This window comes from Beauveria bassiana (genome assembly GCF_000280675.1).
Source record: "Beauveria bassiana ARSEF 2860 unplaced genomic scaffold BBA_S00006, whole genome shotgun sequence".
NCBI classification, from domain to species: Eukaryota; Fungi; Ascomycota; class Sordariomycetes; order Hypocreales; family Cordycipitaceae; genus Beauveria; species Beauveria bassiana.
The window spans coordinates 1,176,455-1,203,225 of NW_007930841.1; the positions used below are offsets into that span (position 1 = coordinate 1,176,455).

Genomic DNA, 26,771 nt, shown 5'->3' on the forward strand with positions numbered 1-26,771 from the left:
CAGACAAAAGAGGTAAAAATTGCTGGAAAAGATGGTTCGAGGAGTCGTGGAGCCGTCGATGCCAAGCGAAGAGGGTCGATGATGAAGACGGCAGTTTGACTAGTGGCCTGTTATTCGCCAACCTTGGCTGGTAAGCTGGTACAATATTTAGTTGCCGATTGCCTGTACCTAGCTATAAAAAGGAGTCGTGGCCCGCACGGGGGGGCTCTTAATTTCGCAGCCATGGCTTTGACCTCGGTATCTTCGGCCTGGCTATTGTCACGAATCCAGTTGTTTTTGAAAAGAAGAGGAAAAAAATCGGAGGCTCGCATCATCTGAAAAGGGCAATCGACTTTCGGTTCCTCGGATGGCTTGCCGCATCGACTGCGGGGTTTCGTGTGCTAATTAGCCCTTTGTCTTGTGCCTCTGGAAATACATCATGACGCGCGATGAGGATCGGCGGGACAGCAATTGAATGCACAATTTTGAAAACAAATACAAGCTAGCAAATTCCCACATAAGTCTCATCAGCTTTCACTGGTCATGGCAATTTTTTTCTATTCTCTACCCCTGCATCCACCTCGTCAGATGCGGATGTCGCCAAGGGGCATAAAATGTTCAATTATGCCCATTGCTGTTGTGCTCGCTGACTAACCACTTGGCTAGGTACGGACCACGGCCACAGTTCGTTTCTCCTCGTTCATTTACGTATCCGTAGACTGCCAACCATCACACTGCCTATTATTAGATTACAACACCCATTATCACCGGACCCTCAGCTAATTTTAGTCTCCACTCGTTTTCCACCTGGATCCGTCCTATCTGTCACCTGTCAAACTCAACATTGGATGAATCCCTCGGATAGCGAGACCTCGCCGCAAAGTTTGCATCTTTTTGAACGGCGGAGTCCTGAAAGCTTTCAATTCCAGCCCTAATGAGGCGGGCCATTGCCACTAGTGCCTCAGCTACTCTCCACCGCGCCCACCGCGTGCACGGCTCCCAAAATGCGCTGTGCAGGAGCTGGAGTCGGTTCATTGGTGGGTAGCTAAAATTAGCCTGTGTCTTCTTACAGTTCCTTTATCTTGCATGCAGGAGTGATTGCCAATAAATGTTGTCCTCAAAGTCGAATATCGTCAAGACTTTTCCTCAACTACCGGGCTACTTGTCTTTAACCCCCAACTACTTCATTGTACAGAATCCTCCTACCAAATGCGCTTCACTACTGGGTTGGCTCTATTGGCCAAGTCCAGTCTTGCCCTGAGTGTTGCAGAAAACCGATTCCCATTGCACGTATTGGCCTTGAACTGCGTCAGCCTTGTACTGTTCCAGCCTTAAAATACCAGACCTAGGCGCCACGGTGTCCCGAGCCTATCCGTCTAGCAGCAAGAGCCGTAGCCAATTCTGTATCCCTCCTCTTCTTCCTGCTGTAGTAGTAACGGCATTCTTTGTACCGCAACGAAGGTGCCGTCTGCAATAACGAGAAAGACGCTTCTACGGTCAGGTGGCGCCGCCCAAGTTCAAATCCAAGTGATCCATCATCGAATCCAAAATTGCATTTCCCGAAGTTGGTTACCGGTCTTGGCGGCGATCTCGGTCAAGGGTCTTGCTTCGGCTCCGGCTGCTCAAGTAGCTCGTCTGAGACCAGCTCAAACAATGGCAAAGCGGCTCGTCGAAATTGGACTGGATATCTGGCTATGGAAACCCCAGTTCCAATCCCAACAGTAACCCCGATGGTGATGGTAATAGCAAGGGCGACAATAAGAGCAACCAACGTCAAGGTCGCCTTAAAAAGCGGACCCTCCCAAAACGCCGTGACTCGCGACAGTGTCTCTATTTGTGCACTTTCTTCTTAAAGATGTCGTCAAAGTATATGAGTGTGGGCGGGCAATTCAATCGCAGCAAGTACAGGTTTGTATAGATGAATACGTCACTCATATCGGGCCAACGGGTTTGATCTCGGCGACATTGACAAGGGCTATGCATAGCTTTCTAGAAGGTGCGTTGTAGTACACATGCGATTTCAAATGTATAACAAGATTAATAAATTGCATTACACCTTGCTCCCCAATTATGGTGAAATCGCAACTTTCAAGCCAAGTTGATCTGGGTCATCGGCCGACGCCTCATCGGCCAAGTGGGGCCGTGATTCTGTAAGCCGCGCCTTTTGCCCGGCGTCAAATGGTGCAGCCGCCCGCCCTACGTAGCCACATTCATCGACATAGGAGACAAATTTTGAAAGCATCGACTCGATGAGTAATTGTCGGCAGCGTTCCAACTCTCTGAGTGGTGCACGGCCAAGGGGAGGAGACGGACACGCCTGCGGGGCCACCCCCACTCGTCAGCCTCTCCCCGCGGCAAGTATGGCGTCAACCGGGCCTAGGCTTGATTTGAAAGCCGGTTGATTTGAAATCACATCATCCTGCTGCCCGTTGCATTTTGTCTTTCGGAAGATTTATATATCCAGGGCTTTCCAGCCCAACTGTATACACCGAGAGCCAAACATTGCAGGTTTTTTTTTTTTTCCTTTTCCAAACAGCTCCGCCACAAACCGTTCGACCACAACAACGTCCATTAAATCAACGTCATCGTATCGGGGCCCGTTACACTATCACCACATCTACGATATATACACACGGGCGCTGGAATTGAAAAAAATATATATATAGCCTACCTTTTTGCATTCTTCCTTCCAAGCAACTTGTTCCACATCACACACAATGGCCGCCGCGGTTGCTATTCCACGAGGAGACGTCTCCGCCAACCTCCACTACTACCACCCGCCAGCCGACGACTCGGTGCCCTACAACAACATTGACCCCGCGCCGACGCTGCCCGACCGCAACTACTCGGACGTTGTACAGCCCACCACCATTCACGACATTCGCGGCCGCGAGTCCGACTTTACCCTCGACCGCGACGCCTTCCAGGTCATCCAAGACGTGCCGCCCTCTGCCGAGCCCTCATTCACCTCGGACGACTCCATCGCCGCACACTACTACCCCGAGGTCGAGCGGCTGCTGCTCGACCACATTCCTGGCGCGACCAGAGTCTACATCTTTGACCACACGATCCGACGCTCCGACCCGGGCGCGTCCCGCGGGCCCGTGAACCGCGTGCACATTGACCAGACGGCGCGGTCCGTCGAGCAGCGCGTGCGCCGCTACTTTGGCGAGACGGGCGAGGCCGACGCCCTGCTCGCCGGCCGCTACCGGCTCGTCAACGTGTGGCGTCCGCTCAACAAGGGCCCCGTCGAGAGCAACCCGCTCGCGTTTGCGTCGACGAGCTCGCTCGACGACGCCGACGTCGTGCCCGTGCAGCACCGCTACGCCAACGGCTACACGGGCGAGACGGCGGCCGTCCGGTACAACCCGCAGCAAAAGTTTTACTACCTGAGCGGCATGACGGGCAGCGAGCGGCTGCTGCTCGAGTGCTTCGACAGCGAGTCGCTCAAGCCCGGGTCGGCGATTGGCGGGCGCGCCCCGCACAGCGCGTTTGCGGACCCGAGGACACGGGTGGACGCCGAGGGCCGCGAGAGCATCGAGGTGCGCACGCTCGTGTTTGGGCCGTGAGGACCTAGAGCGCTAGAGGGAAGGGGAGGACTATCAATTGTGAAAGTTGTGACCTACGGGTGCACGACATGGGTAGCATGAGAAGAGCTTTGATTCACATTACGAAATTAAACATGTTAAAATCAACTCGTCGTATTGTGACTCTTGTGCTATGGTGACCAAGGAATCTGTACAGAAATAAGACCTTCCAGTGTAAATCAATGCTAAATCTTCGTTTTAGTCCCACGGGCCTGTTGCTTGTCTCCTTCTTTCCTTCATTACGAGGACTCCAGACTCTGTCATCAAAGACAAAAAGACCAAGTGGGAAAATGATATCCAGTATAACCAGAACTTGCGAAATAAACAAATACATAAGAAAGATTGAAGATCAAAGAGCACAATGGCGATAAAACAGCAGCAACCAAGGGCCTTTGCCGTCCTGCTGCTGCGCCTGCTCCGCCAAAACCCAAATTCATCAACGCCCGCCATAGTGTAGATGAGACCCAAAGCTGCGGGTCAAGAATAAAAAGCCGCATGATAAACCATGAACCCAAAAGAAACGTGCTCACGTCATCATTTAACCACGTCGACCCTTGCCTCGTCCGCTGCCTCCCGTGGCCTGACGACTCATGGTCGTGCCGCCGCTGCTCTGCCTGCTCATGGGAACCGCGGCCGCGGCCGCCGCCGAGGAAAAGGCGGCACCCGAGGGTCCCGTTGGGCTGGGCTGGTCGCGCAGGCTGCTGGGGATGCCAAGGTTCTCGCTGACCGCCTCTGGGTCGTCGCGGGGCGCGGCGGTGAAGGCGACGTACCTGCCGCGGTGGTATGGCGTGGCCACGGCCTCGAGCACCCGGCGCATGCCTGTCGAGGCGTCGAGGTGCGCGCCGGGGCGGTGGTGCGACTGGTCGTACTGCTTGAAGTAGCCCATGACGGTGAGGTCCGAGGCGATGTCGTCCTGGGACAGCGGCACCGGGAAGTTTTGGTCGGCCGTGCGCGTGTACGGCTTGAGGTACTGCTGCGGTACCGGCGGCGGCATCTTGGGCGGCTCCTGCGCGTGAATCAGGTCCAGGTTTCCGGGCAGCTCAAAGTTGGCGATGCCCTCGAGGCCCAGGATCTTGTCGTCAAGGAAGTTCTGCGCCGCGGCGGCGGCCGAGGCGGCGGCGGCACCCCCGCCACGCGTGCTCCTAGTCGCGTGGGAGACGTTGCGCTCCATAGCGGGCGCCGCCGAGGGCGTCGACTCGTTGTCATTGTCGTCGCCGTTGATGTGGCCCGAATCGCTGTCGTCGTCGGGCAGCGAGGCGTTGCCGTTGGCGCGGTTGCGCAGCACGTACTGGTGGGCGGCAATGGCCGACGTATTGTAGTGCATCGACAGCTCCTTGTCCGTGAAGAGCTTGTCGATGCTGTACACCGGGCCATTTTGCTTGGCCACGGCTCGAGCCTTTTCCGACTGCCACAGCGGCGTGGTGCTGCTCGGGTCCATGCCGCGGCGTGCGGGCGCCGAGGCGTCGTCTTCGTGGTTCCGCTTGCGCTTTTTGGCGTCGGGGAACAGAGTCAGGTCGTCGGCGTCCTTGCGCAGGCGGGTTGCTCGTTTGCCATGGGTGCCGCCAGGAGAGCCGGGGTTTGTCAGGCTGAATTGGTTGGGGTTTAGGAGGAGGGCGTTGGAGTCGTTGATCTCGAGGACTTCCTTTTCACGGTTCAGACGGTTCTTCTTTTGTGTGAGAGTGTTGATGATTCGATCTCGCAGAGTTTTTGTAAGAGCTCGGTGCTCTCGCTTCGCGGTTTCGGTCTTGTAGGCATGTGTATTCTTGTATTCTTGCACTTTGCGATCGTATTCATTCTAGACAAACAGTTAGCCATGGGCGCCTTTTGATGCGTCCGCCACAGAATGCACAGCATACCTTGGACTGCGCCAGCTGAAAATCGCGAATTTCTACGAGATCCTCGAGCTCGTCCATAAACTCGGGAAATCGAATGCCAGCCATGTCTATCATGCTTCGCGCGTTGTCCGAATTGGCCATGGGGCCGAGAACTTGCTTGTGCTCTTTGCGCAGTTCGTCGGCCGCGTCGAGCGGGTTCTCCGCGTAGGGATCGAAGCGCTGCACGAGGTTAAGCTCAAACTGAATCTTTTGTAGTTGGTCGCGGTACGTCGGGTCCTGTTCGCGCTGAAACTTGTCGCTCATTGTGGCAAGGCGGTCCATGAGAGCTTGTCGCTTGCGGTCACGCTTTGATTGGGACGCCGCAGGAGGAGAGCGCCGGTCGGCCCGACCGCCAAGGGCAGAGGCTGCGGCAGCGTCGCTGGTGGCCATTGTAAATGTGATGAAGTGTATAAAGTGACAGTGTGCGGAAGATGATATATATGTATGAGGCAAAATTATTCTGGAAGAATACCGGGGTGTAACAGCCACAAAAGCTTGTTGGCGGCTTGCAGGCGGTTGTGATGGTGGGCACAATCGAGCTTTTGCGGGCGAGAACTGCCACAATTGTGGGAAGAGGAGGAGAGATAAGAAAATCAAAATGCAAAAAAGCATGCACTCCAGAGAGCCTTGCCAACGACGCAGACACCCTGGGTCAACAGCGAGGTGAGGAGAAGGCGGGATAGCGTTCGTTGGTGTTGTGCGACAGGCTTTCTGCCCCAGATGCTGATGGCTGATGTCGTGCTACTGGCCGTATCGGGCCATCTCACCGCCCGCGTGGAGCGGTTAGTGGCCCATGAAGTACATCTGATTGGTCAGCGGGGTGCTGAAGAAAGATCCATAGTGTAACGTAGATTAGCACTGTACAGATGCACTGTGAAAATACATTGTAACAATCAGTAGTTGATGCATTTCGCGAGTCGAGTGCAGATGAAATGACTTCATAAAAACAACTATCGCCTGCAGGGTTACATTATTCTGACGCATCATCGAGATTAATTCTATGCTGACCGGTACACGGACATCAGATGATGTACTGAGCAAACTGTTTTATACCTTGTATTGTCTTGGAGCCGTTGGGAAATCAGCACTTTCAGAAACTGCTTTTTCATCTTTAAATGGCAAAGTAAATACACTTTATTCCTTCAATCATGTCATATCATGGTCAAGAGAAGCTGACTTGGTTCGCAATTACCGGCGAATTTGCAGAATATGCATACACCAGTGCACCAGTAGTAGTATATATTTATATTAATGCTGTTCATTGTGCTATTCGGCATGGTGGTTTTTTACAATCCGTTTCGTAATTTTTGCAGTTGGCTCATCAAGCCAAAGCCCCCCGGCGGCTGCGCCGGTCTCGTCTCATCCCCGAGCGCCGGCGATCCCGTCCTTCTCACCATGCCATCCCCCGTCTTCTTCGCCGGCGACGCCCCGCGCTGCTGTTGCTGCTGCTGCTGCTGCTCCAGCTCGCGCATGAGCTCCCTGTGCCTGTCCTCGACCATTTTCGCCAAACTCTCAATAAATCGGCTGCGGCCCTTTTCCTCGGCAGTGCCCCTCCACACAGCGTTGAGCGTCTTGAGCTCCTCGATGCGGTTCGCCGCGCGCTCGATGCCGGCGACGGGGTCGACGGCGCCACCGTCTCTGTCTGGGCGCAGCAGGCTGCTGATTTCGTCGCGCAGGTCCTTTAGGTTTTGCTGGCCCTTAGCCTCGGAGCTCTGCTGGTCGGAGCCCGGCTCGGGCGCGGACACGGAGAGGAAAGAAGAGCTCACGGAGACTTCGGATGGGGGGAAGCCGAAATCCATGGCGTCGCCAAATATCTTGATCACGTCCTCCAAGCGTGAGCGCACCAGCGTCAGTGTTCGTAGTTGCTGGACGCAAGTCGGCTCATTGCTGGCACCAATTGCTCCCGTGGTTGTTGAGATAGGCAGCTGTGCATAGGCGTCGGCTTCGTTGGCCTTGTCTTTGCGCTCCTCATCCTGGCCATCCTCTCCCCCAACAGATTCGTTGCCTTTCTCGTCCTGCTTCCCGTGAATGCCCTCGGGTAGAAACTTGGCAATGTCCTCCTGCAGTGTTTCGTGTAGCGTTTCATTCAGACTAAGCGTCTCACCGCGCAGCAGCTCGACTTGGTACGCCAGCCGGCTCCCGCTGCGCAGGATGTCGTCGGTGAGCTGCGTCAGCGTCGACGACAGCCGCGTCGTCTGCGCGCTGAGTTGCGAGAGTAGCGCGTTGGCCTGCTGTGAGAGGTCCGCCAGCGGCACCGCCCCAGCAGGCGTGGCGGCAGCACCCGACGACCTGGGCGCCAGCGGCGGCAGCTTGGCGTTGAGGAAGGCGGCCGGGTCAAAGGACGGCCCCAAAAATTCCCGCACAAATTCGTCGGACGTGTGTATCGACTTTGGCTGGATCATTTGCTTTGAAGCTCCGCGGGCGTGGCCGTTGCGTGTGGTCGCGCTGTTGGCCCGGCGGCGCAGCAGATTGGGGTCAGAGGTCATGTTCGACTGCCCCTCCACGCCGACGTGGATGACGATTTGGTGGTACTCTGGACGGGACTGTCCTCGAGATGAGGTCTGGGAAAACTTTCTAGGTTTTAGAGAGCGCTATTGAAGAGAAGCCGATGCTGCTGGTCCTTTTTTGATACTGCCACAACTGTGATGTGGTTGACGCGCCCCGAGAATGTGCCGGCCCCTGCTGGAGGTTAGCAAGCAGGTGGACAGCTGCCAGCACTACGGGCGACGAGCGCACCGCCAAAAAATGGATGACTCGATGCAAACGACCCACGCTGGGCTGGTGGCCATTTTGTAATTCTTGCGCCCTTTGCACATTTTTTTTCTTCTTTCTTCTTCTCCCTACTTACTTCTTTAACCATACTCATCGTGGACCTGCTCGACCCTCATCTCTATCATGCCTCATGAGAAATGAGTGAAAACACTGAAGAAATGCGCATAGATCCCGCCAGAGCGGCGACGCTCGTGTCACAGCTCTCATCCGTCCAGCAGCGCATCGCTGCCCTCAACGCCGGCCGCAATGTACGTAGTGACCAGCCAGCCCCTGCCCGCAGCCTGCAGCCTGCATTGCCGCACAGGAAAGCAAAAAAAAAAAAAAGAAGAAGCTTCTTTACACCCTGCGCACTCATTCATTCCCCCCCTCCCCTTCCTCCACTTCCCGCGCCTTGTCCCTCGATTGCTCATTCTTTTTGATCAGGTCCGCCTTGTGGCCGTCTCCAAGCTCAAGCCCGCGAATGACATTCTCGCCCTGCACGAAGCGCCGGCGCACCACGCGCACTTTGGCGAAAACTATGCCCAGGAGCTGAGCCAAAAGGCCGAGCTGCTTCCCCGAACCGTCCAGTGGCACTTTATCGGCGGCCTGCAGTCGAGCCACTGCAAATCGCTCGCCCGCATTCCCAACCTCTTTTGCGTCTCCAGCGTCGACACTCCGAAAAAGGCCCGCCTGCTCGACGCCGCCCGCGCCGTCCTTCGCGACGCCGATCCCGCGGTGCCACCGCTCGGCGTCCACGTCCAGGTCAACACGTCGGGCGAGGACGCCAAGTCGGGCTGTGCGCCGGGCGACGAGACCGTCGCCCTGTGCAGGGAGATTGCCGAGCACTGCGACAGCCTCAAGCTCCTCGGCCTCATGACCATTGGCGCCATTGCCCGCAGCAAGGCCACTACGCCGGAGAACCGAAATGAAGACTTTGTAGCGCTCAAGGAGCAGCGACGACTCGTTGCCGAGGCGCTCGGCGTCGAGCCCGAGAGCCTGGAGCTGAGCATGGGCATGAGCGAGGATTTCGAGGGCGCCATCGCCGAGGGGAGTGGCGAGGTTCGCGTCGGCAGTACCATTTTTGGTCAGCGGCCGAATAAAGCGGATGCTCAGATCCGTGTATAATTAACAACTCTAGCTGCACATACTCTCTGCACTGTAAATAAGTCACCATTTCGCAATCATCGTTGTCCTCACGCATTGCTGTGCTGGACCAAACACGTCATCATCAAACAACATGAGGCAGCTCAACGCTTTTTTCTTATGCTTTTTCAAACTTGTCAACTCGAAACTACCATCAAAACCCGCCAAACGCCAGATTGCTCCACGCGCATATACAAATAAATGCCTGCCTTCCGTATTTGTGCCCCGGCACTGTTCTTCATTTGGCACGCGGGTGCCGACCCTTGCTCCCACTCATCCCACCATAACATTCCCAAACGCAGCCGAGATTTCCTGTCTCGTGGGAGGTTCGGGCAGCTCAGGCCCCGCGGAAACACCCATGCTCAAGTAATCCTGCATGAGCTTGAGCAGTATTGCGGGCACCGAATCATCAGTAGCGCGGATTGTGAGTCGAATCATCTGAGGTCAAACGTTAGCAAAAAATCATGAGGTCAGGGCTGAAGACGTACTTGGCTTCCATAGTTTGGCTCAAGTCTCATGAGACATCCAAACTTTCCGCCTTGTGTCGTATGGAGCACACTGGCACCGACAATGTTTTTGGGGTTGGGATCTACCATATCAAGCAAACGCCATCGGAACCCCTCTACGGATTTCCTGACAAACGTCTCTGTAATCTCCCTGTTCTTGGCCTTGGCTTTTACACCAAAAATACCCTGTGCTTCTCTCGGACCAGCGCTGATTTGCTTCCATCGCTTGAAAAAGTCTTCTGCCGATAGTTCTGCAGGATCCATAAACTTATGTAAAGCAATGGGAAGCTTGAGCGTAATGGCCTGTAGAGATCCAGCCAAATAACTGATTCTGATTGTCGGGCTCTTTGTGAATGCTTTTTGCGCCTCAAACATGATAACCTGCTGCGACTGGCCACCATGAACGAGGCTGCTGTCCGGCGAGTCTTTGACATCCCACGTTAGATTGGCCTTTTCGCTTCGATCCAAGTCCAAGGTAGTGGTAAATGACGATATTTCGCCAGGATTTTTATTCTTGAAGTATGCAATAATGCAAGCCATTTGCCCACGGTATTCGGATCGAACGCCTACTTGTAGTTGGCCATCCTCGTACAAGACACCCTCTGAGCGAAGCATGAGACGGTCATAGCCCTTCTCCCAGCCGGGCGACAAATGTGCGGCACTAGCCAAATTCTGTACTTTGGCCGGCTCTGCTGATCCACTCATGTTCAGGCCTGCCAAATCATTTGCTCCTCTCGAAGATACTTCGGTTGTTCCGTTGAGGGCATTTCCAGAGCTGAAAGAACGTTTGAGACCAGGTTTGGCCATGCTCAGTTCGGTCTCATCCGTATTGGCATCCTTTCCTCCGACAACCCATGTGCGTCGATCGCTGGTATTGGCGTGCTTCTGGTGTAGACGTGACAAAAGAGCCGATTCTCTTTCGGGAAAGGGAGGCATCTCGTCACAGACTGTTCTCAACAAGTCATCGGTAGGAAGTGTCGCAAGGGTGAGATATTCACAGGCTCTTTGCTGCATTTCCGAGTCCAAGGTGTGGCTGTGAATCTGGAAAACGCGGACCAACTGTGGCTTGATTTCGGGGAAGAGGTTGACAAATTTGATGAAACATGACAGAATCATGGCACGAGTGCTAGATGACGTCGAGGACAGCTTGTTTTGCAAAGCCATGAACTGCTCAATAGGGCTGCACCGCGGTTGGTCTGCGACTAGATGGCCGAACTCGCCAAGTATATAGGCTGCGATTTTGACCAGCGTCTCATGGCAATGATCAGACTTGATGTGCTGCAGGACATTTTGAGCAGCATATATTTGGAGTTCTTCATTGTTGGTGACGATTTGCGTGACGCGTTGCCATACTTCGTCGCTAACATGATCACCGGCCATGGCGATCAGTCGTAGGGAAATGTCGACGTACCACTGAACGTCCGTGGCGTACTTTTCCGTCAAAATGGCAATCTTTAATACCATTTCTTCACGAATGGCGTAGTCGGCATTTTGAAGGTGGTGCAAAAGCTCGCCGACAATGATTCTAGCATTCGTAGAATCACACATGCTGTAGAGGAGATCTAGTCCCTTGCGCCGAACGCTGATGTCACGGTCTTTGAGTGACCCGAGAATAATATTTTGGTGCTGCTTGATGGGAGAAAGCGTTCGTGTGCGCGCGGCCAAGTGTGTCATTGCTTCGAGGCCAAGGTAGCGAACATTAGTTTCGCGGCTTTGAATGAAGCGGCCCAGCCGAGATGAAATCTGATCCATCAGCTCATGCTCGGTGTCGAGATGAATGATGAGGTTGATTGCTTCAAATAAAACAGCATTCTGTGCATTATTTTGCTGCACGTTCTTGCTACCTTCCGTAGCCAGGCTTAGAATCTTTTGCAGGGCTTCTCGCAGCATATTGCGAACATGGGTATCATCTGAAATATGGTTAGGAATGGTACAAGATAGCGGTAATGCTTAACAAACCTGAGGGCGCAAAATACTGAAGGAGCTTCAGAAGCTTTACTTGAAGCCATGGGCACGGGACCTTGTAGTATAGATAATCGGCCGTATACTCAGCATTGATGACGATGCGCTTGAGTCGAGCAGCGGCTTTCGCGTAGGCGCCCTTGTACAGATCCGGGCTGTCCTGCGCAACCGTCATTACCAGCGATGTGACAGAGAGAGCAACACCGAGGTCATTGTCGTCCATCAAGTGTATCAGGCGATCAGCCCACTGTGGGTTGACGATTTCGGGACTCTTTCGGTACAGTCGCAACAGAGTAAGGGCTGCTTTCTTCTTGACAAAGGATTTCGACGTACTAGAGGGGATGTTGGTCAAAGCACAGATTGAGAGGTAGGGAAGGGCACTTACGGAGCGATCAGAAGCCGGTGCACGTCACCACTTAGCGACTCCCCCATTTCGCGGCCTCCAACATTGGCAATTGCGTGCAGAGCCAAGCAGTTGAAAAGCTCATTGTGATCCAAAAGATCCTTGCGAATACTGTTGACGACGAGGTGTAGTAGCTCGTGCTTTTCGTGAAGGAACAGCGTAACCGCCAGATAGCCAATCTGCTTCTCCGAGTACTTGCCCGCCGAAATGAGATTGACAGCTTCGAGATGGCCAAAATCAACATTCCAGCCCAGGATATAAATGTACAGGAGCTTGCAGACGTATTTCTTCTTGTGGTAGCCGCTGAGGTTTCCATCCTTGAATTTTTGTCGGATATTGGCGAGCTCCTTGTTGATTCGCTTCTCCTCGAGCTCGCGGGCGCGGGCATTTCGCAAATCGGCAATGAACTGGACGAGGCCGCGCATGTTGGCGGTGCTGCTGCTCGAGCGGCCCAAGAAGCCACCTCCCGAAGACGACATGTTGGGCGTTTGTACCGTGGTCGTGAGCGCAATCCAAAGAGTCCGTCTCGTGTTGGGCCCCCTTTCCGAGATCAGCGGCTCGACTGGGCCTCGCAGAAAAGGTCGCGGGCGGTTTCGTGCTCGTGCACTGTTCGAATGTCCGTTTTATGTCGTCACAGAAGTCGCATAATAGGCTTCCGAGAATGGCATGGAGGCACAGCCGTAAACTATCGAAAGGTCGCTGAGATGGCCGCTTTGCCTAGCGCTTGATTTAGGAGGGGAGCGAGGATGGGCCGATGGTGACGAGGCGGTGCCAAGATATGCCGGCAGTGAGTTCTTTCGGCAGGGAAAAGAGCTCACGCACCAGTGAAGAAGGGCGTACAGTTGTATCAGCGCCCACAAAAGCCGGGCTGTCTCAGTGCGAGTCAAGACAAACAGGCTGCGCTGTAGAATCGATTGAGGGGAGAGGTTGAAGAGTGGTGCTGGCGGTCTCGGTGGGCGGCGGCGGAGCTGTCTGACCGGAGGTACGTAGGTACCTGTCAGGACAGTGGGTCATGCACTGTATTTACCCTTCGCGACTCTAGAAAGCTTCTACAAGGCTACTTGAATTGAGAATTGTACCATCACCATTCGATATTCGTCTTGTTACATGTCCGTGCAGCTGAATTGTACAGGCTAGTCTTGCCAAAGTATAATGTCATGTCGACATGCAGGAAAAGCTTGAATAGCGCGGCGAGGGCGCTCCCTCGACTTTCTCTCCATCATTCCACGCCACCCGCTCCAGAACTCTGCCGTCGAACCTACGCCGTGGCTTCATCCGCCGCGCCGCGATTCCAAGTCTTCAACAGGAGGACGAAATGGCTCCAGAAGGAGCGCGCAGGAGCCAATGTGGAACAAGGCCGACAAGCAGACTACCTCAAGGATGAGGTTGCCATGCGCGTCGCAGAAAGACTGCTGGTATGCTTGGAACCCGAGTTGTGTCGCCTCGTTTCCGACTGGGTTTTGGCTGATGCATGACTTTTCAAGGATATCAATCGGCACTTCACCAACGTGCTCGACCTCGGCGCAAACAGCTGCAACATTGCACGCGCCCTCACGGCAGACAATCCAGACCCCGATCCCTCCAAGCCCGAATCCGCGCCCCTGTCGACGCGTATAACGGAGCTCACGGCGGTCGACTCCTCGGAGACGCTTCTATACCGTGACTCTGGCCTTGATTTCAACAATAAGCTCAACATCAAGCGCCGTGTGCTGGAAGATGAGGAGACGCTACCGTTTGAGCCAGAGTCGTTTGATCTGGTCCTCAGCTCGCTCAGCATGCATTGGATCAACGATCTCCCTGGCATCCTCTCCCAGATCAACAATGTTCTGAAGCCAGATTCTCCATTCATTGGAGCAATGCTTGGAGGCGACAGCCTCTTTGAGCTACGCACGTCGCTCCAACTCGCAGACTTGGAGCGTCGCGGAGGTATTTCGCCGCACGTCTCTCCGCTAGCCGATGTGAGGGACGTGGGCGGTCTGCTGCAAAAGGCGGGATTCAAGATGCTGACGGTGGATGTCGACGACATAATCGTCGACTACCCAGACACGTTTGCCCTCATGCAGGACCTGCAAGCAATGGGCGAAAGCAATGCCATCTTGGGCCGAGAAATGGGCCCCATCAGGCGCGATGTCCTGCTGGCCAACGATGCCATCTATCGCGAACTACATGGCAACGAGGACGGGTCGATCCCAGCCACATTTAGAATCATCTTCATGATTGGCTGGCGAGAGGGCGAGAACCAGCCTCAGCCTCTGGCCAGGGGAACAGGCGAGACCAGCCTGAAGGATCTATTGGAGCAAAAATAGGCTCACAGGCTCCAAGACATGCACGTATAATATGAAATAATCAGCGTCATGTACTGTAATGGAGCATCACACGTCGGCAATTGTTCAAATCAAAGTCATGGACTTTTGTTCTTCTGTTGATTCTATGCATTGAATAGGCTTTGTAAATTGCAAAGTTGCCAAACCTCTCCCAATCCAGTGTTGTCGTTATACTCGGCGCCAATCGGTCATTGTTCTACCGATGCATCCTAGACCAGCCACTTCGACGAGCTTCTCGTGCCAGCTAAGCATGACGCTCATGCCGGCCGAGGCCGGCTCATTGGACGCGCCGGGACGGGCGCCGAACTGGCTGAAACCGCCGGTGGGCTGAGGTGTGACCTTCGCCCCGCGTCCGGCGTTCGATGTCGCCATTCCCTTGTAGCTGTGACGCGGTGTGATGTTAGATCAAAACTTTTTTTTTTTTTGGAAACGCAGGGCAGTGCCGCATTAGGGCAATCATACATGTACTTCATGAGAACGTCGAGGCATTCGCTACCGCCGGGAGACTCGTAGATGCGCTTCAGCAGCGGCGTCATGTCGCTGGCCTTGATGGACTGCAAGACTTCGGTGATTGTTTGTAGATGGGCATCCTGTGGGGAGGAAAAAAAAAGAAGTCAGTCTAGCTATTGACGAGTGCTCATGCCACAATTTCAACAAAACGGGTCGTAGTAGGCACGCGAGGGCAAAAGGGGCGTTGGGGGGGGGGCATCTCGAGCTGCTGTCTCGCGCACGCATCTCTTCTTCGTTTCCGGATTGCGCTCCGTCGCACTAACCTTGGCTGCATCCGTCCCATTATATACCGGCGTCTCGAGGCACCCGCGGAGAGCTCCCTCGGCATCGCCGCCGCGCAGCAGCTGCCTGACCTGGCCCGACAGCCCGCGCACGTCGGCCTCTGTGATTTCGGGCTGCGGCGGGTGCAGGGTCGAGGTGTCAAAGTTGACGCTCGAGTCCTCGGTCAGGGCGTCAATGTTGATTGTGCGCCAGGCATCGCTGAGCGAGGCGCTCGTGTGCTGCTGGATGATGGACATGGCTTGTGGAAGGGCCCGGAAGCGGAGGTTGAAGCAGAAGAGAGGGTCGAGAAGGGTGGAGGGGGCGGGGAGGGGCGAGAGAGAAGGGCTGCCGTGTGAGTGAGGACTCTTTCGAGGAGTGTTGTGCTTAGTTGAGGTGCCGGCCGGTTCGGATCAGTGCTGGATGCGTGGTGTCAATGGCGATGGATGGATAATGGCGAGAGTTGTGGTGAAGCTTGATCTTGGCTGCGTCACCAGTTTGGCGGGGTTCGCTGTCGGGCGGCAAAGGCTGAGTGGCTGGCGCAGGTCGCGGTGGGGCGAAGCGAGCTTCGAAGAGCACTGAGGACTTAGACGCGCTGTATTCCATGTCTGCAGTGTTGAGTTTTTCATTGTAAATATGGTTATTTAATTCTGAGGGATGATTATTGTTGCATCAAAGCTGGCGCTCCGGATATCTACTCACAGGAACAGTCTTGTATTGACATACAACCCTGATGAATGAGTGGTGTGAAAAACGCGGAATGATCCGATTATGGACACGAAGTGCCTACGCGGCCTGAGTAAACCGTCAAAAAGACACAGCACAAGCCGCAATTACTCAACTACTGGAAATTAGGAGTTACAGAGTAATTTTTCCCTGCTGACCCAAGTACTGACAGCAAATACGTGCATGCGGACTTTTCTCCCAACTCCTACCCGAGAGCCAAAAAAAGCCAACGGTCGATAAAGAAGCGCATCATTTACTCATTTAAACGTAAAACGGTAATTTGGGCTGCATATATGCGAGCATCAGCATGTGCATAGCGTAGAACAGGATACATCTCAATCATTGCATGACCCTTGAATCGTTAAATTGGCTGATTACCATGACATGATCGCTCTGATCGTCTGAGAAACATATACACCCGGTCGACCAATAGATCAACGATCCGAGACCAATGACAACCAGCAACTAGTCAGAGCAAGAAGCTTTGGTGTTGGCCGCATACCCTGCTCGAATTGGAGCAGCCAACTGGTTGACTCGTCCGAGCGCAGCAACCAAGGGCGGCCCACTGTCACAGCACCAAGCCTTGTCAAGGACTATACAGTATACGCTATTTCTTTTCCCTCTTTTTTTCAAGCCTGCTCCATAAACTCCATTTCCCGTTGAATAAGTGTCAACTATAATCATTGGCAGTACCCGCACGAGCAACGGCCCGGAGAGGCCGCCAAAGTTCCCGGATATAGGATCCCCACTGCAGGCGTGACAGCCAGTAAAGGCATTTCGGAATCGCCTGAAGATATTAAAGTTCTTACATGGAGGCGCAGTCAGCATAACAAGGGCAGCGTTGATAGCAGACCCCGACAACCTATAGCAGCCTGAGATGAAAGCATTGTTGCTGACGGATCGAGCCCGCAGAATGGCTCAACAGTCACCACGCCATTGTTGGCTCCTTAGCATTCAAAACAACCTTTCGTATTTCTGTCACCGGCTTGTCATGCTGCTTAAGCTTTTGCTAAGCCTGCGGCATTCGACACTTCAATGCCTTGGTTTCACCCAAATTATATTCCCAACCCAACTGTCGTCATGGTCCTGCAACTTTGAAATTTCCTCTTGTTGCAGAACGGCCGACAGCCAACAAACCCGCGCCAGTGGGACAAGGCCAAGCCCTAGCAGCAAGCCAAGGTACTTAGCATGGAAGGCTCCCCTTTTTCCAGAAGGAAAAGACCAACCCTTATGCACCCCGGCTTTTTGATTCTGGTACCTTGCAGCAGTTCCACAAAAGGGTGTTCGCAGCAGCGCCAGGGATGTAGGTGGAGGAGGGTAAAAAAAAAAGAAAGGAAAAAAGAAAAAAAAAAGGAAAACGAAAAAAGACACGCCCCCTGCAGCCGTAATAGGTTGGTCCTGGAAAGAAAATTTTTCTCTTGCTAAAATTGCTGCGACCTGGGGTACGGACCGAGTGGAGAGGCGGCTGGCTTCCGCGGGCTTGGAAAAGCTTCGTGTAGTCGCATTGTTTTTTTTTTTTTTTCTTTTTGGATGGTCCAAGTTTAATAAGACATTTTGGCAGACTGGTCCGAGGGCCTGCCGTCTTGCCCAGAAGTGATTCCGCTTGGGTGCCTGAACAATGGGCGGCTTCCAGTAGATTGATCACGGTGATGCCAGCCGGGCTTCCTTGTTCAACAGGAAACAAGGGAAAAAAAAAGAAGAAAAAAAGCAAAGACTGCCGGCAAAGACAGCATTCAATCGAGGCAACAAGTGGGACGAAACAAAGTGTTCAAACGAGCCCAAGTCTCAATGCCCAATGCCATCTTTGGGTTTTGCTGCGGTGCTGGCCAGGGAAAACAAGGCAAACTGACTTGCTTGTGCGCTTCCCGAACAACAAGTTTTCAACAAACTTGGCCGGACTGCTCGTCGTTGTAACTAGTATGCACGATCGAGCGGGATCCTTACAGTTTTCGGTATGAATATCTACTGGGTCCAGTGTGAATAATCCGCCATAGTGGCCCAGATCGCAACTTGTACCGCCCCCCGGTCATGGCACAGACTGTTTGTTCAAGTATGAAGCTGGGACAAGCCGGTATAGCCGTCGCAATGTGTGCGCAAATCTCAAAGGGTTAGCGATGAATTTTTCTGACTTGAGTACGGAGTACCGAGTCAGCACATACCTACTCCCTCGCGATTAATACGACATGCATCTTGGCCGCGCACAATGACCGTCGTGAGTCAAAATAGACGCATTTTACATTTATAGCGTATTGCTCCGCGCAATCGAGTGTGCGTCATGCATGAGATGATCGTCGAGAAAACCATTGTCGGGTGCAATAAGGAACTTGGGTTGATCCAGATCATTGTGCGCTGCCATGGCCGTCTGTGTTGATTGTGCGACCGTTGCAATTACAACGCCACGGGCCAAGCAAACCGAGACGAAAAAAGCTGACTCTGCTTTTTGGTCTTGGGCCGCCGTTGGAATCTTTTACCGAGGCCGTTCACATGTATGATGTGGCGCGGACCGTGGCCCCCGGGAAGGGCCGCCAAGTCTGAGCGTCACCGTTTAGACAGATTGACGGGGTGATCACTGATTGAACAAACACGAGTCGGAATGGATCTCGTATGAAAATCAGTCTGTTGATTTGCTGATGACAATAGGCCTCAACATATGGCAACTTGGTGCTCGCGTACCCGTACAAGAAGCTGTCGCGCATTTGTTTGACTCGCAACCTCGCTTGACCACTGCGTCGGTATCAGACAACCGAGAAGGGTCTTACTGGCAGAGACGAGTGTTTCAAGTGCAATTTGGAGCTGGGGGAGTCCTGCCCAAAAGGGCTTAACTCAGGAACGGAAACCGGACTGGACATTGCAGTCGTATCCACTGACTGGGCTTTGTACCCGCCTTGCCGCCCTCTGAAAGCTTGCTGTTGGCTGTTGTTGTATCCGTAACTATTCAGTCGAACGATGTGATTGTGCATTTCTCAATTGATCGTTCAATGCCAAGCTTCGGATCCAGAAGCAACGAGTTTGGTTCATCCCAAAGCATGTGCTCGGCCGCAGAGTCCAATGCCCCTTTACTGAACGCTGCATCGTGGACTCGGTGCCCACGATTCCGTATTGACTGTAATGCGTACTGCCAAGTTATCAGTCATCTTACTACTCGGTACACCCCTACTAGTATTCCGTACGCTAGTCGAGGCTTGTCAGGGCAGCATTCTGACGCTATTTAGTTAGTGTGTAAGCTTTGACAATGTCGCTGGTGTTGCTCACTTCTCGGTCTTGACAATATGAGCAAGGCCTTACGAATAATATAGCCCATTTCCAGGGCTGCAATAACAGCCCTGTTGCGCGGCCGGTCAATGAAGCCGGGTTGACAAATGGCTGTGGGACGTGTGGGTTTTCTAGAAGGATTCCATCTCGCCTGGAGGAGAGGGGAGGAGGGACCGAATATTGTCGTGGACGCTTGGCCAGACTAGCCGCTGCTAATCAAACTATCCGTTTGAACAATTTCTAGGTCAGACGAAAGGCATGACGCTCAATCTGCTGCATCGGCCATGCAGAATCATGAGCTTTGTTGTTGTGCGTGCGTGCGGACGGGGCAAGTATAGTGCCCTGCCCTGCCCTGCCCTTCCTGCCTGCCTGCAGCGCACGACCAAGTTCGGCTGTAGCCGTGAGAGGCCCTTGCAAGGATGGGCTCCTGCACGTGGCTTTTCAGTGGCCTTTTGCGAGCGCCGTTGCAGCATGCCATTTGGCGTCTGATGTCGTGCATTGCAGCGGCTCAACCTGAATCGGTGCGTCGCAGCTGCCGTTTAGGACGTGTTTCGCTTGCCCTAACTAGAGCTAGAGGCTAGACGGCCAATCCGAGGTTCCAGTGCGAAACGAAACTGCGAGATTACCAAGACAAGAAAACAATGAGAGCCTTTCTGGGTAGTCTGTCCCATTAGAAGTGTTTTATTTAAATGAGAATTCTATGAGCAGGCTTAATGGTCACATGAATGCTAAGCAGCACCTGTAGGGATCGAGTCGGTGCGCTGGATGGATGCAGTTCAGTTAGCAGCTTTTGTGCATGCATGATCCCTCGTTGGGTGACACAGCACACGCGGTTGAGAGAGCAAGCCATTGCGCGCACAACATTTAGTACCTGCGTAACAGACAGCTAGCAGATTTAGCATGGTCATAAAACGATGGAATCCAGGCAAAGGCTCGTTGCTCGATGATTAAGACGTTTTGTCCAATTTTTCTGGTTACATGCATATGCCAGTTTCTCGATCAAATAAATGACCACCCACGCCTGCAGCTCCAGGATTGTCTGCATCTGGGAGCAACATGACAAGTCATCTCGAACGTAGTACAAAAGCTTAGGCGCTGTCTCATCGGCTGCAGCTTGTAACTATACGTACGGCTAAACTAACCCCGCGATCGAATACCAACCATGTATTACCATCACTATGCTAGTCATCTGTGACAAATGCCGACTGAAAATCCATTCATGAAGCATCGGCTCGACCGTATTTGTTTCGTTGGCAATGCAATTCGATGATGCCTCTCTGCATACAATATCCAACTTGATTTGCATAGACGAGATTCGGGACTAGGCTTGTCAAAAGTGCATGACAAGCCTGCGTTGTTTGTTCGCAAAGGGCAACCCCAAAAGGCTGCAAGGGCCGAAGCTTGCTTCTTCTGGCTGCAACAAGCAAGTCATTGCGTCACTTACATAAAACTGGCTTGCGTGCCTATGCATCTCGGCGCCCAAGCATGACGCGGTTCCTGCAGCCTAGGTTAGAGCTCGAGAACACAACTGGCAAGTGTCGCCCAGTGAACCGAACCATGTGACTTGTATCCGTACCCGGGCCACGGCTTCCATTGTTTGTGCAAGCGCGCTCTGCCACGTATTCTTTGCGGCATCTGCGAATCATACGCTGAGGATGCGCACTGGTAGGCGGAGTTGCACACAATTGGATTTGCAAACGCAACCCTGGACAAGATGGTCTGGAGGCGTACGAGTGCATAAGGCTGGAGGCCCAATGACATTTGCGCTGGCGCAGCCCCCAACAGCGTTGCGTCTACAACGCGGCATACCCAGCGTCAGCCACGGCATCGCTGGTCATGTTATTCATACGCCTGTCCAGCTTACAACACTTGGCATGCTGGATTGGGCCTTGCTTTGGCGACAAATAGGCTTCCTATTCGGCACGTCAACCTTTGCGGAACAATGCAGCCCAACGCCCGACAATAGGTCCCTGTTGAATTGGTGCCGAAGATACAAACGCAGCACTGTGGTCAGAGCAAGGAGGGCTGTGCAATTCAATCCGGCTCCAACTTGGTTATGGTATCGCAGCCTGCTTGGACAATGAAGACAACTTTTGAGCAAGCTGTGGCTGTGTGCTGGCCAGGCCACTAGTGCTCGTAAGCCAAACAGCCAGCCAGAATGAGTTCCAAAAGTAATTGTATTGGAAGACCAGGACATGCAAGTCGCCAGTGAGCGCGAGACAGCTGTCACGCCACATGCCCCGTGATGCGAACAGCGCAGGCGCCACGTCTGTTTGCCAAAGCGCACAGCGCAGACTTTTTTCGTCTTATTGCCATGGCAAGCAATGTATCGCGTGAACCAAGACAACCAAAAACATGCCCTGCTTCAAGCAAGCAAGCGATGGCCGGATAGAATTGCCCGCTGGCCCCTCCCTTTGGGCGACGGAAAGGGTTAGTTTTACTGATAGGATGGGGGCACGCCTCGGACGGGGAAGGCGGAACGGCAAATGCCCACCAGCGGGCAGACTCCAGCCAGGCACCACCACCAGGCTCCTCCCGTCTAGGGTGCATTTTGGTGGCAAAAAAGAGAAATAGCGCTTTCTCTGGTTGCCTGGTTGAGCTGCGCGAGAGCAAGAAGGGAAAAGTGAACCCGACCCAGTGGAAAAGGTGGGAAGACGGATCGGCACCCTGGGCGGCCAGGCACGACGAACCCGCAGCGCCAAACTCTTGGGCTACATACAGGATGACGTGGGCCCCCTGGTGATGGCATACTGAGTACGGAGTACAGTCTGTACAGATTACTTGTACAGAAACTGCCCAGCCAGCATCATCATGGTGACCAGGCTTTTCGACAAGTCAATGGCACCGGTATCATCACGACGGGCGCTCTTGATCACGTTGAAAGGGTGAGGGTACCGCCTTGGTCCTTCTCTGGGAAGCAATGAAAGCTCAGCGTTTGTTTCGCAAGCCTCATTGGCAGGCACAAAACTTGTCCCGGCGCCAGCAAAGTCCATGGTCAGTATTTCTTGTTCCTCGCGCCCAAAGAAGGGACATACTACGTACAACGGCTGGGACTAGTCAGGTCAATGGGCTGACGGGCCACTCAGCAGGTCCCAAAGTTCCCCTTTCATTCAATCCCCCTGTTCGAAGGAGACCCGATGAGTGGGAAATTGCCCACACCCCCCCAATACGGCTTAAACTCAGGGACGACAGGCAGGGCAGGGCAGGGGGGGGGGGGGGGCTTAAAGTGCTTTGACCTGGGGACAATGGGCGCCGCATTATTCATTTTGTTTTATTTCTTTTTTTTAAATTGTTCCCGGCACAGACCAGTTTTCCTTCTTTTGGTTTTCTTTTGTCCCTTTACTTCCTTCCTTGGGCTTGTCAGGCCCAGAAGATGGACCACATACGCCCAATGCCTTGGTATGACTCTGTCTACTCACACACCCCCCCCTTAACTCAAGCAGAGGCACGCAACTGTTGGCGCAGCCAGACCTTGTTCTTTTTCTTTTTTTTTTTCTTTTACTCTGTTTCTTCTCATTCTTTACAAAAGCTCACGTCTCCCTCCTGTCACTCCTTTGCCTTTTCCTTCGTGTTGCTCTATTCAACTCTTGTATTATTTCTGCTTCCCTAATACCCAGCGCGTTCACTTGATTTCAGCGATTCACTGTCAATTGTCTGCTCGGCCCGCCTGTCTGGATTTTGGGCATTTACCTATACATACCGCAAACCACTTACACCCCCTTTAATCTGCTTGCCAACCGTGCAATTCACGCCTACAACCTCGAAGCGACCACTGTCCCAGCTTCTCGTTCGCCTATTCACGCCTCACCGAAATATTCGCATCCAGCGCCGACCCAGATTCACCAGCGCATCGCCTGCCTCGTCAGCTCGGAAGTATTGTTTGCCATACGCAGCTCTGAACATCCGCTTCAATAATAGCACCTGTCATTGCTCGGGTCACCTTTCGCTCCGCAAAGTCGTATTCAGTACACTACCGCCATCAAAGCGAACTGCCAGTCGCCGACTTTCACCTTCCCCAGAAACAGTGAACCATTCGTCTCGTGTTGCCCGAATCAACGCGCCGGTGCCGAATTGACTCCCGCCTCGCAATTGACGACTTGCTCAGCACCCGCCCCGACACCAATTCTGTCCAATATTATTGGCAACATTGCTATTCTGGCCGTTGTTCGGCTCTCTTCCCGGCTCTCTCCCGCATTAGCCATCATTCTCTCCGGTGCTACCTGAACGGCTTCTGGAAATCCGTCACACTCAGTCGAGGTGAGTGAATCATATGAGTTTGCCTTTGCTTTCCCCATCGCGTTGACTTCACTCAACGGAACAGTGACGTTTGACCAAACAATACGTCACTGTCGTCGTCGTGCTGCCGTCTGCTTTGACTATTAAAGAAGCGTCGTCTTCCATCAAGTAGAAACAATTTGCTAACATCATCCTCAGCAACATCACACTTTCGTCTATCAAAGACCAATTCAATTCACACACACTCACTCTCTATCCTCCCACAACCGTCTTTCATCAAACCACCAAAATGATTCACGACAGCTGCGAGTTGGTCAACATGGGCCGTGGAGGCTACGATACCACCAATCTGCCAAAGCCCAGGCCAGTGCCGCCCAAGCCCAAGCCCGCGTCCCAGCCCAAGGCACAGCCTGCCTCAAGGAATTAAGTCGGCCTGGGCTCAGATGGCTCAGATGCAGGCGAGCGAAACAGCATCGCGTGTCGTGTCGCACGACCTCGCCTTCAGATCCACTACCCCTGGCAACGTCTGTTGACTTTCCGTCTCTACCACCACCCGTCTTTTACACCTTTTTTTTTTCCAGCGATACCACTACTTCGTTTCGCTTTTGTTTTTCTTCTTGTCGACAATACACTACAGGCTCGCTGCCAGTCCTTGCTTACTAGCATCAGGACATGTTCTGGGGAGTTTGCTTTTTACTTGACACTACCGAAATGAGCGCGTGCGACGTTTGACCATAGACGGATTTGGACCAAGAATTTGTTACTTTTTTTTCTTTCTCAATTCGCCTCGTCTGCGAGGGTCTTTGGGATACCGGGCCGACACATTTCTCTCATCACCCGCAAAGTTGCCCTCGCCAACTGTCATCTTTTCGCGACAGGGCAAGACAAGACGCCAACTACCCGCGACCCAGGGCATACGATGGAATGCGACATGCTCGCGACATGTCTTGGAATGGGCACACTTTCCCCACCTTCTCTCGGGCGGGTCGCGGTGTGAGTGATGAATGGAAGGGGCCATCAGGTTATCGAAAACGGCCGCCAATGGTTTACTGTTTTACTTTTCTCACTTGTTTTCGGAACGCGATCTCAAGGGTCTTGGACCAAGTTTGGGGACAAGCGCAATATGTCTGCAGGTCTTTTGACCATGAATCTGGATCATGTCTTGTGCTTTTCCGGCAACAGCTTTTGGATGGCATTGATTCTTGTTCATGATCAACCATCGACGCGCCAGTGGCCAAAACCACTTTGCGCCGTCGAAGGTAAGAGAGGACGAACTGCCGTCTTGTACTATTTTGTTGTTTTCCTATTTGTACTTTTACCCCATTGGCACACAGAACATCTAGACGGGAAGCAGAGTGCAAGAACTCTTGGTTTGCGAGAATTTTTTTTTTTTGGTTTCAATTGTTTTTCCTTTTGCACATCAGATAGACCATCGCATTTAGACATGAATTAACCCCATTGCATATCACGAATTGTTTGTCGTCTCCAGAAGTGCTGTCAGATGCCTCGAGTGAATAATATCTCACGGACCATGACATGGGGAAACACAGAAGGGTTCGCTCGCGTGGCGATGCTTGGCAACGACGCTGTGGCGCCTCCAGTTCCCGATATGGATGATTATTACACGTTGAAGCCAGCCAGTCCTGTGTCACTGCGGTAAAAGCAAAGACACAATGTCACTTGATAATACTGTACATTGCCAGACAGACGGGCGAGCAACAGCAAGTCTAAGATGCGCATACGCGGGATCGCTGCGAGTTCCTGGCCACCCTGCAGAAAAGATGTTTATTTTTTCCGTCATGCACGATGCAGTTGGCGCGCGGTGCCTGTGAGTAGGGAACCCGCTTGCGGACCAAGGTTAGTACAGTATGTATGTATTAAGTTAGGCGGCACGGATCCCGGGGACGAGATGCGATTTGTGCTAGACTCGATCAGTTGCATGACCCATTGTGTCTAGGCGTCTGGAGACAAGAGATTGGCTCATGCACGGGTGTTACCGACATGCCGGGACGTCACGACAGGTGATATTTATTTATTTATTTTTGATTTGCTTTTTGCTCCAATCAGAAATGCAAGTCGTAAGATCAAGTCAGTCAACCCCGGCTGGAGCGAACAAAAAGAAGGAAAAAAAAAAGCAAAAATACAGGGAGGAAATTGAACACTGACGGGGAGAAAACGGCTACGGGTAACCTCCGTGCAACACGTCCCCTTTGGCAGATCCAAAAGACTAAACGCCCACTCGCAGAACGAGCGAGGGCTGAATATGGAACGAGGAAACAAAGTGGAAGAAGAGAAAGACGGACGGCGAGCAAAAAGCAGGGAGGTGGCGTGAAGGCGGGGGAGGGGCGGGGGGGTGTAGCCAAGGGAGAGAGAGACGAGAGGGAATAGAAGAAAAAAAAAAGAGAATACACTCGGATGTCTCTTCTCTCCACTGGAGGATACGAAGCGAATTTGGGAATCAAATAATTCAGAGAGGTATTGATAGCTGCATTCTTTTGATAGAAAGACCTATTTATTGATTATTCACCAGACTAGACCAATCATACAATAGAGTAGCCGGAAGTGGCTGCCGTGTCAGACAAGCCACGCGGCAGAGGCCGCCGATTTTCTTTTCTTTTCCTTTCTTTTCTTTTTTTTTTTAACCCTCTCTTTTCTCTGCAATCATGTTCTCTCCTCTTTGAACATGACCAAGCTCAACTTTCTGCCCTAGTTCGGGATGGAAAAGACGAAGCCTTCACGATGGCGCTAAAGATGGCATTCCCCGACATGAGCTGAAAAAAATAGGGTGGGTAACCTTGCCAGAAAGGGAGTGGTACCACCAGGCAAACAGTCGCGCCACTAACTAGACTACTCTCAACATTCGGAAGCGAGAAAAGGTAACCCCGGAATGCGGCAAAGGTATAAAATTCTGAGACCCGTCACTTTGATCCGGTACTAAGTAGATGACATGTTCGAGGTGGCCAAAGCTTTTAAAAAATGAATTTTCCAAGACTGATTTGGTGTATTCTGACGAGATGCCGTTTCACACAGAACAAGGTACTCAGATGTGGTACTTGACGCCCATACTATTCTTAGCCGTGACCGATCTGGTACTACAAGACTGCGTGCGGGCTTGACAAGTCTCAGTGCGCCAATGTCGATTGTTTTAACTTGTCCCAGTCAAACAGCATAAGAGACTGATGCTCATGATGCATGCTTCTGTAAAGTCGTCGGTCTGAAGAAGAACCGTGTTACAAAAAAAAATAAAGCTTTCAGTGCGT

At 52.9% G+C, this 26,771-nt stretch overlaps 7 protein-coding genes across 7 annotated transcripts; 3 read left to right on the forward strand and 4 right to left on the reverse strand.

The window, feature by feature from the left end:
• Window positions 1–2,696: 2,696 nt before the first annotated feature.
• On the forward strand, window positions 2,697–3,548 carry BBA_03130 (methyltransferase-like protein; the record flags this gene model as incomplete). The annotated part of the gene is made up of 1 exon (XM_008598227.1): window positions 2,697–3,548. The coding sequence occupies one exon, from the start codon at window positions 2,697–2,699 to the stop codon at window positions 3,546–3,548; it is 852 nt and encodes a 283-aa protein (XP_008596449.1).
• Window positions 3,549–4,104: 556 nt separating this feature from the next.
• BBA_03131 (nif-specific regulatory protein) lies at window positions 4,105–5,830 on the reverse strand (the record flags this gene model as incomplete). Its single annotated transcript, XM_008598228.1, has 2 exons — window positions 4,105–5,361; window positions 5,423–5,830. 2 exons carry the CDS (start codon window positions 5,828–5,830, stop codon window positions 4,105–4,107), a joined length of 1,665 nt encoding a protein of 554 aa, XP_008596450.1.
• An 896-nt stretch (window positions 5,831–6,726) lies between these two features.
• Window positions 6,727–7,926, reverse strand: BBA_03132 (uncharacterized protein; the record flags this gene model as incomplete). Its single annotated transcript, XM_008598229.1, has 1 exon — window positions 6,727–7,926. The coding sequence occupies one exon, from the start codon at window positions 7,924–7,926 to the stop codon at window positions 6,727–6,729; it is 1,200 nt and encodes a 399-aa protein (XP_008596451.1).
• A 423-nt stretch (window positions 7,927–8,349) lies between these two features.
• Window positions 8,350–9,316, forward strand: BBA_03133 (YggS family pyridoxal phosphate enzyme; the record flags this gene model as incomplete). The annotated part of the gene is made up of 2 exons (XM_008598230.1): window positions 8,350–8,460; window positions 8,636–9,316. 2 exons carry the CDS (start codon window positions 8,350–8,352, stop codon window positions 9,314–9,316), a joined length of 792 nt encoding a protein of 263 aa, XP_008596452.1.
• A 291-nt stretch (window positions 9,317–9,607) lies between these two features.
• BBA_03134 (alpha-adaptin C) lies at window positions 9,608–12,684 on the reverse strand (the record flags this gene model as incomplete). The annotated part of the gene is made up of 4 exons (XM_008598231.1): window positions 9,608–9,772; window positions 9,823–11,750; window positions 11,800–12,134; window positions 12,188–12,684. The coding sequence occupies 4 exons, from the start codon at window positions 12,682–12,684 to the stop codon at window positions 9,608–9,610; spliced, it is 2,925 nt and encodes a 974-aa protein (XP_008596453.1).
• Window positions 12,685–13,362: 678 nt separating this feature from the next.
• Window positions 13,363–14,511, forward strand: BBA_03135 (methyltransferase domain-containing protein; the record flags this gene model as incomplete). Its single annotated transcript, XM_008598232.1, has 2 exons — window positions 13,363–13,620; window positions 13,690–14,511. 2 exons carry the CDS (start codon window positions 13,363–13,365, stop codon window positions 14,509–14,511), a joined length of 1,080 nt encoding a protein of 359 aa, XP_008596454.1.
• Window positions 14,512–14,697: 186 nt separating this feature from the next.
• BBA_03136 (ARP2/3 complex 16 kDa subunit) lies at window positions 14,698–15,557 on the reverse strand (the record flags this gene model as incomplete). The annotated part of the gene is made up of 3 exons (XM_008598233.1): window positions 14,698–14,911; window positions 14,992–15,119; window positions 15,303–15,557. The coding sequence occupies 3 exons, from the start codon at window positions 15,555–15,557 to the stop codon at window positions 14,698–14,700; spliced, it is 597 nt and encodes a 198-aa protein (XP_008596455.1).
• Window positions 15,558–26,771: the final 11,214 nt, after the last annotated feature.